Source organism: Ammospiza caudacuta, chromosome 6 (assembly GCF_027887145.1).
Source record: "Ammospiza caudacuta isolate bAmmCau1 chromosome 6, bAmmCau1.pri, whole genome shotgun sequence".
Classification (NCBI taxonomy): Eukaryota; Metazoa; Chordata; class Aves; order Passeriformes; family Passerellidae; genus Ammospiza; species Ammospiza caudacuta.
The window spans coordinates 22,022,502-22,035,584 of record NC_080598.1 but is presented as its reverse complement, the minus strand read 5'-3'; the positions used below and the strand labels follow the sequence as shown (position 1 = coordinate 22,035,584).

The following is a 13,083-nucleotide window of genomic DNA, read 5'->3' as shown; positions in this document are numbered from 1 at the left end:
GTGGTCCACTGGCACCAGCACTGACTCCGCCCAACAGCCTCACACCATGCCATGGAAGACTTTTCAAGAATTAAAACGAGGGAGGAAATGTAGGCAGCAGTTTGCAGCTTTTCATCAGTCAAACCAGTTCAAAGGTCCTCATTCTCCTCTCTCACATACACCATTCCTACAGATCCCACCAGGGTCAGCAGGCCAGCTCAGGTATGGCAAATTCAGTGACTACACCAAGCGATGACTGTGGTTATACCCGCACCAAAAAAACCACAAGACAGCACACCTTTTCTTGAGGCAAGCAATTTTTATCTTTCCCTAAAATAATGATTTCACAAACATTTCACAGATGTCTCATTTAATTCTTTTTGCTTTCAGCAAACAGAGGGGGCAGAAATTTCTCAGGCATTACTGTCTGCTGAGCAAGGCAAGCTACAGAAAATACAGCCTGGACCTGGACAGTAAGCTCACTCCAAAGGCAATACAGCAGCCATCACACAAGTAATAACAAATTCAAGATTTATATTAACCAAAGTAAATATCTCTAACACATTGTAGACTTTCATTATGTGAACTAACTACTTCATTAAGCACTTAGTAAAAATCAGATATGAGGATTACAGATATGCTACAGACCCTCAGAATCAGAGCCCTGTGTAAAATGGAGAAGGTAGCAAGCACTGAGATTTTTATGTCATAGATTTAATGACCCTTGTCAACACACATTCTCGGGTGTTCTGATCTAAGACCTTCACTACAGGACTGAGAATTAAATAATTTGTTTTGGCTACTCATTCATGCATTCTTTTGAAGACTTCTTTTCAGGAAAGTGAAGTTTGCTTGCCACGACACGTGATAAAAATTTGTTTTTCAAATACATTCCTCCTTCTTCAGACAATGTTCATGACACTTAAGTTTTTTGCATGGCATTGCAGGGAATATGAGCTACCTCTTTTAGCTGAGCTTGAGTAAAATCTTTACATACAATAAATTCAGATTTGTTAGAAGCTGTTATCCTGAAAACATGTACATACTTATGCAGTAGCATCAAACTCAAAGTTAATAACACCAACACTACTGAATCCCCCACCAGTGGTCTACCTATCAAGAATTTACATAAATGCCAATGTTCTACAAACAATACCAAGAATTTAGACTAATGTCCTCCATTATATAAATGCAGGTTAACACACCCTACAGCAGGACTGGGATCTAAATGTTTAAAACAAAGCATCAGCAAATTTACAGAAAAATGTTTTGTACTGTCCTCTGTCTTCTTAGTTTATCCTTCATGTCAGGGAAGAGTAACTGGATTGCCACATAGTCTGCTTCCTTTAATTCCTAGAATATACAGTGAATTCAGCAAGAAAATTTTAATGTGTATGGGAAAGAATGACATTACATATTAAGCCAACTCTTGTGAATTATGATACTCTTTCAGAGTATCAGAAGACCCTGTACAATGAATGATTTTCACTGCCTCTGAGAAGAAGAGAGACTCACAGATAAGCTTTAAGTGTCCCATAGCTTGCCTTAAAAAATGAAATTTTAGGAATGCACTGAATGATTGTTAGGGGAGAGGAATCTCTCTCAGTCATAACCATGAGATAATCACTGCCTTTAAAAAAGGAAGATAGGCTGAATGTGCAAAAGATGCAACTCTCTTTAAAAATCACCGCAACATCTGACTTACTACTTAGGAATCCCATCAGAACATCTGAAAAATCATACTACTGAATGTCAATTGGAAATCACAGAAAAACAGGTTTCAAAAGGAAACTCCAGAAGTTAACTTTGCCCCTCTCCCATCCCTCTCCTAAGGCTTGGTCATTACACTTCTGGTGTTCCTGAGAGATGATGACTGTATTTTCAATATGCTCTTCTCCATTTTCTCAAACTATGGCTTGAAGAATCACACTCAAAATGGAATAAAATCTACTTATTAGGCAAACACCACTCTGGGCATAACACCCCACTGCAAACACCCCAACACACAGTCCTCCATCCACCTCGGCAGAACAGCCTTACTAAGGCTAAAAGACAAGAGAAGATGTCACCATTCTGCCCAACAAAATGTTATTATCTCAAGAGAGATTAGATTTGTTTGATTTGGAGCATTCTAGACAAACCCATGTTTGGGTACTAATAGTATCAGCTAAGCATTTGCAAACTGCTTATTTGTCCCATTTTGCCTCTGGAAGCCAAAGTTGACTAATGAAGTTTTCTTCCTCATTTTCTAAGCTTCCCACCCCACTTCTCTGGTAGAAACTGCTAAAAGGACAAAATCACATCTACGGAATGGAAATTCTTCCAAAATGAAAGCAAGTGACTAACCACTGACAGATTGCCTCAACCAGTTTTAACAACCCTAGTCTGAAGTGCATCACATTTCATGATGCAGGAAAAAACCCCACAAACTTACTCAGGTGCTCTGATCTAATACTGTTCTGAGAATTGTAGGAACAGTATCAGCCACTTGATTTTGAAAAGACAAATAAAATCTCTTTTAACGAAAAGACAAATAAAATCTCTAATAGATAAAATACTAAATGGTTCTTTTCTCCTACTGTCACCCACTTGTCTTCCCCAGAGAATACCTGGAAAATGGAACACATGTGAGCTCAACCCCAGAGCCTGCTGTGCCAAAATCAAATGTCATGATCACCATTTCACAGATGGACCTAGGAAATATTTCAGAGCTACCAGGTGAAATGAAGTGGTTGTAAAAGCAAACCTGCATGTTTTATTCCACAAATATATGTGATGTCTGATTTTTAAAATTATATTTTAAGTTTAATATATTAGTTTTTCAGACAAACCTGTCTGATTCAACACTTAAAGAATCAGTCAAAAGGCAAGGAACTGCATCCACTTAGGAGAAGCAAACCTGGCATTGGCATTTCATGCAAAGTGCCATACCACTCTCTGTAATCCACCTTACCATGAAATACTCAATTTAACATCATATCCTCTCTTTAAGTACACTACTGAACTCAATATCTAATTTATCAACATTAATTAATTCTGCATAGATTACTTGCTGTCAGGATACAACAGGATTGTACCCTGATATGTTAATTTATTTAAAACTCTTTTATACAACAATTTGCTGTGGGGAGAATTCCTTTCACCTAAAGGCATCGGCAAGGAAGGCAGGATTAGAAGGATAAGGGCCCCTCTGGAAAAGTCCTTTGGCCCAACAAAGTCACTCCACTTCCCCTTCCACTGGTAATGGCTGTACCTTTCCAGCCATTATCTGAAGGATACAGGCAGCTCCAGCATTTGACGTGTCAACAAAACTGAGGATTTTGTTTCTTTGGGTACACACAGTTTCATTTAGCCTTTGTATGCCCTTTATGTATTAATCATAAATGTACCTGTAACACCTCGCATTCATCTGGAAAATCTTACGCAGAAAACACTGCAAAAACAACCACAGTTCCAGTCTGTGGCATGGAAGTGATGACCTGTGATCTTTAGCTGCCCTCTCTTGCCTAGTTTTCACCTTCACTGCTCACACACGTGAAGGAGGTAGTTTCTCAAGAAACTGTCCATCTTCCAGAGCAAGATAAACCACCAAATACTTTATTTTTATGGTTTATACTAAGCCCTTGCATTAACTCAGCATCATTGTCTGAGGACAGACTCAGTGAAAATATCAGTTAATACCAGATTTTCCTACAGATGAGAAACCTACCTATGTAGACCCTAGAGGAAGATAAAGTGGTCTCTGAAAAAGTATTGTGAAAATGGCAGCAGATCAGTGGCAAACCAGCCCGTATGGATCCCTGCACTCTAGAGAAATGCACTTGGGTTCTTTTTCCTCATTTTATGAGGGTCCATCTAGCACAGCAAATCTTCAGTCATCACTGCAATAAATGCCAGGCCCAAAGGACATAACACCAGCCCTGCTTGTGCAGAGGGAGAGCAAACAGCACATGTGAAACTCTGGGGAAGACTGAAGAGGGAGGAACCGTGCACATACACAAATATTTTTAAGAACTGAGACATGCAGCCTGCACTCTTACTGCTTCTTAACACGGTCGCTTCACAGCATTGAGAATCCACAGTTTCACCTGGATTCTTTCCCTTGCTGGCACAAACATTATTATTTAACATCATCACTTAAAAATACCCTGATTTTGTTTACCAGAGCACAGCAAGTGAGAATTCCTGTTTCAACACATGCAGACTTGCACATGTTGCTGTCTACATTAAATAGACATCACATATAAAATCAAAGTTAACTCACTAAACAAGATCACTGAGAAAATAATAACAATAAAATGCTTGGAAAATTAATTACTTTTCCAAAGTGCAATAGGATAAGCCAGGTAATTATACTGGTCGAATATTTGGCTTGGCACCTAAGAACCAGCTGTATTTTTCTTTTTGGCTCAAGGTCTGGGCTGCCATCTCTTGCCACAAAATATTTAAGCTCAAACATATGTTCAGTTACACATCTTGAGAAAAATACCTCAGGAAAAAGTTAAGTGAAACAAAAGGCTATGTGTTCCTTTTCTTTTCAGAAGTAAAAACTCAACATAAATCACCATAGTATCCATTTAAGCATTTAAGCCAAATTAATATTTACCCATGAGCCGGATCCAAAGCTATTGCCCTGGGCTGATCAAGGTCTTGCCAGAAGAGGACTTTTCTAGATGTTCCATTGAGATTAGCTACTTCTATCCTATTGGTCTCTGAATCCGTCCAATAAAGTTTTTTCCCAATCCAATCACACGCCAGGCCGTCCGGGGAAACCAGACCAGAAATGATGACATTCTGCACCACATTCCCAGTTTGGTTAATGTAAGTTTGCTTGATGGCTTCTTCACTCACATCTGTCCAGAAAACGATGCCTTGTGAATACTGGAAGTCGACGGCAGCAGCATCCTCTAGGCCACTGACCACCACAGTGGACTCCAGCTTGGTGCCCCCGGCGTCCACCAGCCGGACGTCCCGCCGGTTGGCAAACAGCAGAAAGGGAGATGCTACAGAGGGAAAACAGGGAAACACGTTAGCATTGCAGGCACCTACAGGTGTTCAAGAGCTGACTAGGGCTGTGTCGCTGGAGGATTTCTTCTCCCAGGCTGGCAGGGCAGGGAGCACACAAGTGTCATCGCATCTAAAAACCTCTTCCTTCCCCACGTCAGACAGGGGTGTAAAAGAGAGATGGAAGGGCAGGCCCGATTCTTTATCTAGGAGATGTGAGAAGCATCTTCCACATAGTTAGGAGTTCACATCAAGACCTTTCAACAATACCTTCAACAACCCCTTCTGTCTGTTGTTCTAACAACAGACAAATTAGAATAAATTAAGTGTTCATGGTTTAAAAGCTTGGTTCAACCAGCTGAATTAGTAACAACACGCAGAAAGCAAGCTCTGAGGCCTTTTAGCAGCAGGCTGAAAGCCAACAGCACTAAACACAACACCCTGAAATGCTCCTACCAAGGGCCCTCCCAAACTGCAAAAACTGTGACAGAGTTTCAGAACTCCTGTCTTCTCTCCTGCACCACAGCAAGAGAAATTGAAGACAGAGTTTGAAGGCAGACAATGGCATGGGCTGGGGGTGTTTGTGAAGAATGCTGTTAGAAAGAAGCAGCAAGAGCAAAAGCACGAAGGTTTCCCAGCTTCCCCAATCTCACCCCAATTTTTCTAACTCAAGCAGTGGCTGCTGGAGCTCTACACCAGTCACCTGCTGCCTCCCAGCTTCACAGGCAACCCCTGCATCCAACATGCTGCCTCCAATGCACAGTCAGCACACAACCCATCACTTACTAGTCATGGAACAACACATAGAATACCAGCATATATTATATCTCCTATGGCATATATTATATCTCAGGCCTGTCATATAAATACCTTCAGTTTTAATTTCAAGTTACTGTATGTAACATGTAAGAGTTACCTCTTGATATTGTCTTTCAGATTCAATTTCTCCTGCACTTTTTAAAAAAGAAGAGAGTTTATACAGTGTCTGAATTGCAGGTCTGCAATGCCGGCAGCCCTGCAAACGCTATTGCCAGTCTCATGAATTCTGGCTCTGGCTACATGAGTGTGTGCCTCTGCACATCCTGACAACAGCTAATGTGCTTATGTGCAGGCCAAGGACCGCAGTCAGAATATACAACTCAACTTCAGATTAACTCAAAAACATGCATAAAGATTCAGAGTTTTTATTATTATTCTCCATGGTCTTTCCCCCCCCTCCCCCAAGCCAGGAAAGAGACTGGTTTATTTTGCTTTTTGAAGGAAGAGTATGCTGATGCAATTTACATCACCTGGTGGTTCTAGTGAGCATCCTGGACAGCAAAGAGAACCAATTGTTATCATTAATGTTTCACTGAAGATGTAATATCTTTTTTCTCTACAATATTTAACTCAAGAAAGTTTATACAGCTTGAGGAGAATTAAGATTCTTGTTAAGAAATGATGTCTCAGTATTCCTCCTATTTAATGTTGCTGACTTGCCAAGTCCTTCTCTCAGTCATGTTTAAAAACACTAGGAATAGTATGAGGAAAATCCAACAGGTTAGTTATTGCAAACAGACAAAAAAAGTCTGAAATACCAAGTGCTTGTTTTCTTCTCTGCAGCTCATTGGTTCTCCATTGCCACATCTGTTTTAAGTGGCACTGCATCAAACCATTTGAGCACTTGGGAAGTTTCATGTTAGAGGGCTCTAAGTCACAAATTCTTTGGATTAGAGACCTTCTCAAGTTATGCACACCACCTCACAAAACCAGCCCCACATCCAGACAAATATCAAAGCTGTAGAAATCCTATGTAGATTTTTTTTTTAATATTGTCTCAAAAACATGTTTAGAGGAATCTGAATAGATGGATTTTCATCTAGAAGTTTCCATGCTGAAGGCATTATTAATGCTACTACAAAGGAAAAACGAACCTGAAATATCAAGTCCAATCAACAGCAGAGGAACTCAACAGCTTCTTAACTAAAGATCAGACATGAAAAATGTCTAATCCAATCAGTATCAACATTATCCCACCTCCCCATCCCTTTCAACAGATTTCTTCCCCGCTGCTGTACTCAGTGGGGCAGCAGCAGGCAGATAAGGCATTAACTGCCATGTTCTCTGTCACTTCTGTCCTTCAGAGACGTCCTGACTGAAGTGCAGCCACATTGTGCTGGCCATGAGCACCCAGCAGGGAAATCACACTGCCCTGCTTGCAACTCTGTCAGAACCTCACTGCACTGTACACTCCCGTAAACTGATTGATCATTGAAAACCACCAGGCTTAATCCCCTTAAAGAACAAGTAGCCCACTTCCTTTGGGAAAGACAAAAAGAAAAGGCAGAACTCTGATTCTGAAAACTTCTCTGCTCCTCCCCAGTAGCCTATTTTAATAAATTTTATTTAATATTTATTATAATTTAAATTTTTATTATATTTTATATTACTTAATTTTGTTTTTTAAATTATTACAGAGCCCTTTTAGAGCAATACTGGTTGGGAAAACAAACAAACAAGCAAACAAACAAAAAAAAATACCCAAACTCCAAAAAAACCCAGTGATCTGTTTCTCTACAGTAATTCTTGCCTGATGTTGCTGAAGAACACCATTGTCTGTCATATAAATAAAAAAAAAAAAAAAAGCAAAAGCCAGAAAAGTGCTTAAATGCTCTGCTTTCACTGTCTTGTATTTATCACTTCAGGTCAGAATGTGATGGCTCATGAGCAGGCAAAGTTAGTTCTTGTAACTCTGCAGCTTTTAGTAACTTTGCAGCTTGGAAATACAATTTCCAAGACATCCCAAGTTCACAGAACTTTTCAAATTCTCAACTTTCCCAGTTCATAAGCAGTAAATCTGAAAGAGGCAGCTAAGACATCAAATGTGTTTCTAGAAAGACAGATAGCATTTCATTTCATAAAACTACTAAACTCAACAATTTAGCAATTCAAAAGATATATTCATACTCTACAAAATTACAACCAAAGGAGTTTTTAAGGCATGAGATTGAGAAACAAAGCTCAAAAAGCATCCAAAAAATGGCATTGACAAAACACTTGATTTCCTGTTCCATCAATAAATCATGCTAGAGATTCAAGGTCATCCCACCCATACATGGTACAAGCTTATTTTGAATCCCACATGAAGGGAGAATCAAAACTTCATTTCAAGAATATGAAGATCAATCTCCTCCTAAATCATGCTGTCTTCTCAGTCCTGAACTAGGCTTGATGGTCCACAGAACACTCTTAAACTTAATGCACTTAATTATTTACTGCACAGCTCTTGACAAGGCAAAACAAACTGGAAAGCAAGTTAACAGGAGTTTCTGAGGAGAGGGATGGGGGAGACCCAAAAAAAGCAGCAGCAACTGACTACTATTAACCTTCTAATGAACTTATTTGTATCACAGGTGGAAATATCCCTTCCTTGAGAAGGCACTCCATGTTTAGAAGGTTAAGAGACTCAAAAGAACACGGAATGTTATGCTCTATTTTGATCAGCAATACTCTTGACAACTGCAAATTGCTTGCAAAGGGAAACACCATTTCTATTCTGCAAAAATAGAAGAATAAACAGTGAAAGGATGAATGCTGAATGTGGAGGATAAACTGTTTATATCCAGTCTATTACCACCCAATTGAAACGACATTTTAATGTAGTCACAAAAAAAGTATTCTTTTTCAGTAAAATTAGAACAGTTCATATTTTTTCCATAATAGGAAATATTTAAAACATCTGTACATAGCTGCAGTTCACAGTCTTTGGACAAAACAAAAAAAACCTCTGAAATATAACAATTTTTCAAATAAACTCTAAAGAGATAAGAGCCTGAACTACACAAAGTTACAGAATTTCTTCTTGCACCAATTCTACCAATTGGATCATGCAGTTCTTGATCAAAACCACTTCATTCTAGAAAGACATATTATTTCTGTGCAAAAACCCACCAATTTTCCTGTGGTTTTCCTGCTAAGCAGAAAACACCCTTGACTTGACAATGCAGTGAGTATCTACACAGAAGCCTACTGTACAACTGTGTGAAAATAGAGCTTCTCATCAGTCCATTAACTGCAGAAAAGGAAACACTCCTCATCAGGCAAAGTAGGAATCAAGCAAGGGTTCAATTTCCAGCTTTGCCTTTGATCCTTCAAATGCTCATTCCTTGTCTGTGGCCATTTACTAAGTTTTAACTGTTTCACCTGCGTCAGGAAAGTTGTTTTGTGCAGACATAACTTAAGACTGGAGAATTTCTACACTTTTGTATAATTTATTTCATTCACCACTACAAACAGTATCAGTTTCTGAATTCAGTCATCAACTTCCATTGTTTTAATTGTGCCCTTTTAGAGCACTTGAATTCTACTAAGTGCTTCAGGGGTACCTGTTAGCATCAGTAAACTGATATGGCACAAAAAATGCACTATATGGTCTTTACTATTAGTTTCAGTAATAGCTTTCTAAAAACCAGTTTGACAGGGCTCAACATACATATTAAGACTAAGATGATCATAAATGATAATCAACAGTGTATTTGTCATCAGTTGTTGGTTTTTTGCAAAGCTGCAACACTTCTAAGAGAAGCTGAGCAACAGTTTTGAAAAGTTATATTTATACTACTGCTTCATACTTGTTGACATGCCTACATTTTGTCTCCTTCCCCTTATAGCCAAAATAGAAAGACATGAGAATACTGAGGCACATGCATGATTTCTACCCTTGAAAGCACCAGAAGCACAGAACAAACACAAATCCTACGTATAGCACAGGAGAAAAGCCTAACTTACCAGCTCCTAAACTGGTTAACTAGGCTGAAGTTCATGGAAAGGTTTAACTGTGATTTTAAGAAAAGCAACTGAGGATCTTGGGAACCTGGCAGACAACACAAAACAAGGGTCTCATTTTAATAAGCATACAAGCAAAAATAGCCATCCAAAATTACAGCATGTGCACCAACTTATATTTTAAATATTATTTCAAACCTTAACAAGACAATTGCAATGGAGATCTCTGTGGTTAAGCCATCTGTATGGCTGGACAGAGAGAATAACATAATTCTTGCAGCAGTCAATGTCCCAAACCACAAAAACATTTATTACCAAAGAGCAAAAAAACCCCACACACCCCTACCACAGGCATGCAAGATGGTAAAAAACAAACATGTCAAAACTTTTGCACCCAAGGCTGCACCATGTTATGGAAACTCTTAGGCAGGATATGGAATTAGCATGCATCAGCTCTCTACACTTAAAAATAGCTGCTGTGCAGAAACAAGACTGTGTAAGTATGGTCCTAAGCCATAAATTAATTGGAGAAACCACTTCTACAACAGAAAGTGATCCCTCTTGTCCAGCTCTAACTCTCTGGAGCATATGGAGGCTTAGACCTTGGATGCCATAGAATCATAGAACAGTCTGGGTTGGTAGGGACCTAAAGATCAGCTATTTTCAACTCTCCCTGCCATGGGCAGGGTGACCTTTGAATAGGTCTTTCAAAGCCTCATCCAGCCTGGCCTTGAACACTGACAGGGATGGGGCACCCACAGCTTCTCTGGGCACCCTGCTGCAGGTCTCACCACCATCACAGTAAAGAAATTCCTGCTTAATATCCAATCTAAGCCCACTCTCTTTCAGTTTGAAGCCATTCCTCTTTATTCCATCACTACATGTTCTCATAAAAAGTCTCTATCCATCCTGCTTGTAGGCCCCTTCAGGTACAGCTAGGTCAACTCAATACCTTCTTTTCTCCATGTTGAACAACCCCAATTCCCACTGCCTGTCCTTGTAGGAGTGGTCCTCCATCCCTCTAATCATCCTGGTGCCCTCCTCTGGACTCTGCAGCAGGTCAATGTCCTTCCTGTGCTGGGAAATCATCAACACAAGAAGATAAGACTGAATGTTGATCTTCCTGTCCTAACTGCACGTACTCAACCCAAGTTTCAGCCTGCCAGCTGGAGTCCTCTGAAGAACACAGGGCTATGGCTGTCATCCTCAAAACATATTATTGAAAATAAAGTGAATTCCCAGTGTAATAACTAAATTACAGAATATTCTTGTTCCAACACAGAGGTAGGTGGTAGCAGTTTTAGGGCACAAGACTAAAAAAAACTCCTTGGTTTCACTGCCACACATTTCTTCCCCTTTAGCAAAGAACTTGAACAGGAATCTCAGCCCAACAATTTGTAAAACTCATTCCTCCTGCTACAAACATACCCTTCCTTCTGCTATTAATTATCTCAAAGGGCTGCAGTGAAGCCACTCATGCTCAAGTAAGGCACTTGAAGATACTCCAACAAAAGGCTCAGTGATGCACTCAGCTTTTCATTCCTGAATGGCTAAGACTTCTCTCTGTGAGCTGATCCTCTCAGTGATGGCTGGTTTATAGCACTACTTGAAGATGAAAATACACTCCCTCTCCAAATTACATCCCATTCCTCCAACCCTTCCTGTTCAATCCATTTGACAGGAATTTTGCTTTCCAAGCCATGAGGTGTTCTGGTTATCAAATAATGAGGATTCATTTCCATTTTATCTGATTTTACTCAGGAACAAGGTCTGAAATTCAGGATGAGACCACTAAGAATATCATACATCTACACACATTGTGTACAGTCAGTAATTTTTGTAAACTTTCCTCTTTACCAGCCTATATTTTAAATTATTCACATGGTCACACCAGGCATACAACAGTGTACAGTAATCCAGTCCATGCTAATATCCCATATTATAAAACATATTTGGTAAAAGTTTTGTTTATATATGCTAAGTATTATCTTGAATACCACAAGACAGACAGGATCTCAGTGCTCAGATCTGTCTGCTACCAGGCTAAGGCAGAAGCAGAGCTGTTCATTCACTAATGTACCTACAAGAAGTTACATGGCTTTAGCCACAAACATATTTGGAAGTGGGTTATGTAAATAAATTACACAAGTTTAAAGGACATCTGGTTTACCAGCAGCAGCAAGCTGGAAAGGGTCCACAGAAAGTATATAAAAAAGGTTTAAGTGGGTTTAGAAAACATATGAAGCTTGTTTTCATCAAAAAGAGGAGCTGGGAAAGCTGTGAGATAAAAATATAGTAAAACAGACCAACAGCAAACACTTTTACAATAGGCTGAAGTTCAGTTTTTCTCAGCCAGTGTAGAAAGGTCACACTGAAGGAACTGGATCAGGTTAGGCTTTTGTGGCTTTCATTGATGGGGAAGAGAATGCAGACACAATGCAGAGAGGAACATGCTCTGAAGATACTGGAGCACACTACAGAAGCCACAAAATTGCTTGCAAAAGGTGAATTTTAATAGCAGTTGGATAACCATTCCTTAGGTATGGTTTTTGTACAGTCAATTCCTGCCTCAAGAAAGCAGTTTCTTTTATGTGTCTTGAAATCAAAAACTAATTTAAAAAAATGTTAAAAAATAAAATTAAAAATAGTTCAGTGGACTGCACTCCCTATACTGCTTCCCTGAAAATCTTTATTAAGGGGGTCTGGGATTGATTGTGTTTATGCCAGGTTTTACACAAAACAGTTTTGAACTTCCTAGTGACTCACATCACTCTTTCTGTTGCCCTCCCAAAAGAGATTAATTTAGTAGTTTTATCAAATAGTAATGTTAAAATATTGTTAAATAAACTTTGAGCTACTTTTGTTTTATTTTTTAAATAAACAAGCAGCAAGTCTTAAGGGATCTCGTTATATTTTTCACATTGCATAGGGTTCCCACACACACAATAATGACAGGGTTTTAGGAGGATGAGAGTTACTTCAGACCACTGGTTTTGTTTGGCAGCCTAATTTTTAAATAATAATGTTAGCAGTAACAACAAAATATAGCCCTGATTATATACCATTTCATTTCCACTGGCCAAAATTAGTTCGTTTCCCTTGGTCAAGAGATGCCAAAGTATGTCCCTGAAGGGCATGCTCTGAACAAGTCCATCAAAGGTGTTCTAAATTATGAAATTTAGGATTTGTTCTACTTAGCTGGGTGGCAATTAAATATTTTTAAAATACCCAACAACATGCTCTGAATTTATTCATTATTCTTCTGTCCTGTTATATCACCTACTTCAAGTAAAAAAAATTCAGATGTCAAAAAAGCCAAGTTAGTGAATTTAGTGC

At 39.1% G+C, this 13,083-nt stretch overlaps 1 protein-coding gene across 2 annotated transcripts in view; it reads right to left on the bottom strand.

The window, feature by feature from the left end:
• Positions 1–13,083, bottom strand: part of LRP5 (LDL receptor related protein 5) — a 131,428-nt gene that overhangs the window by 95,559 nt on the left and 22,786 nt on the right. For both annotated transcript variants that reach the window (XM_058806395.1, XM_058806394.1), the window contains exon 2: positions 4,586–4,982. In XM_058806395.1, the coding sequence (XP_058662378.1) occupies positions 4,586–4,982 (397 nt within the window). The remainder of the gene's footprint in view (positions 1–4,585; positions 4,983–13,083) is intronic.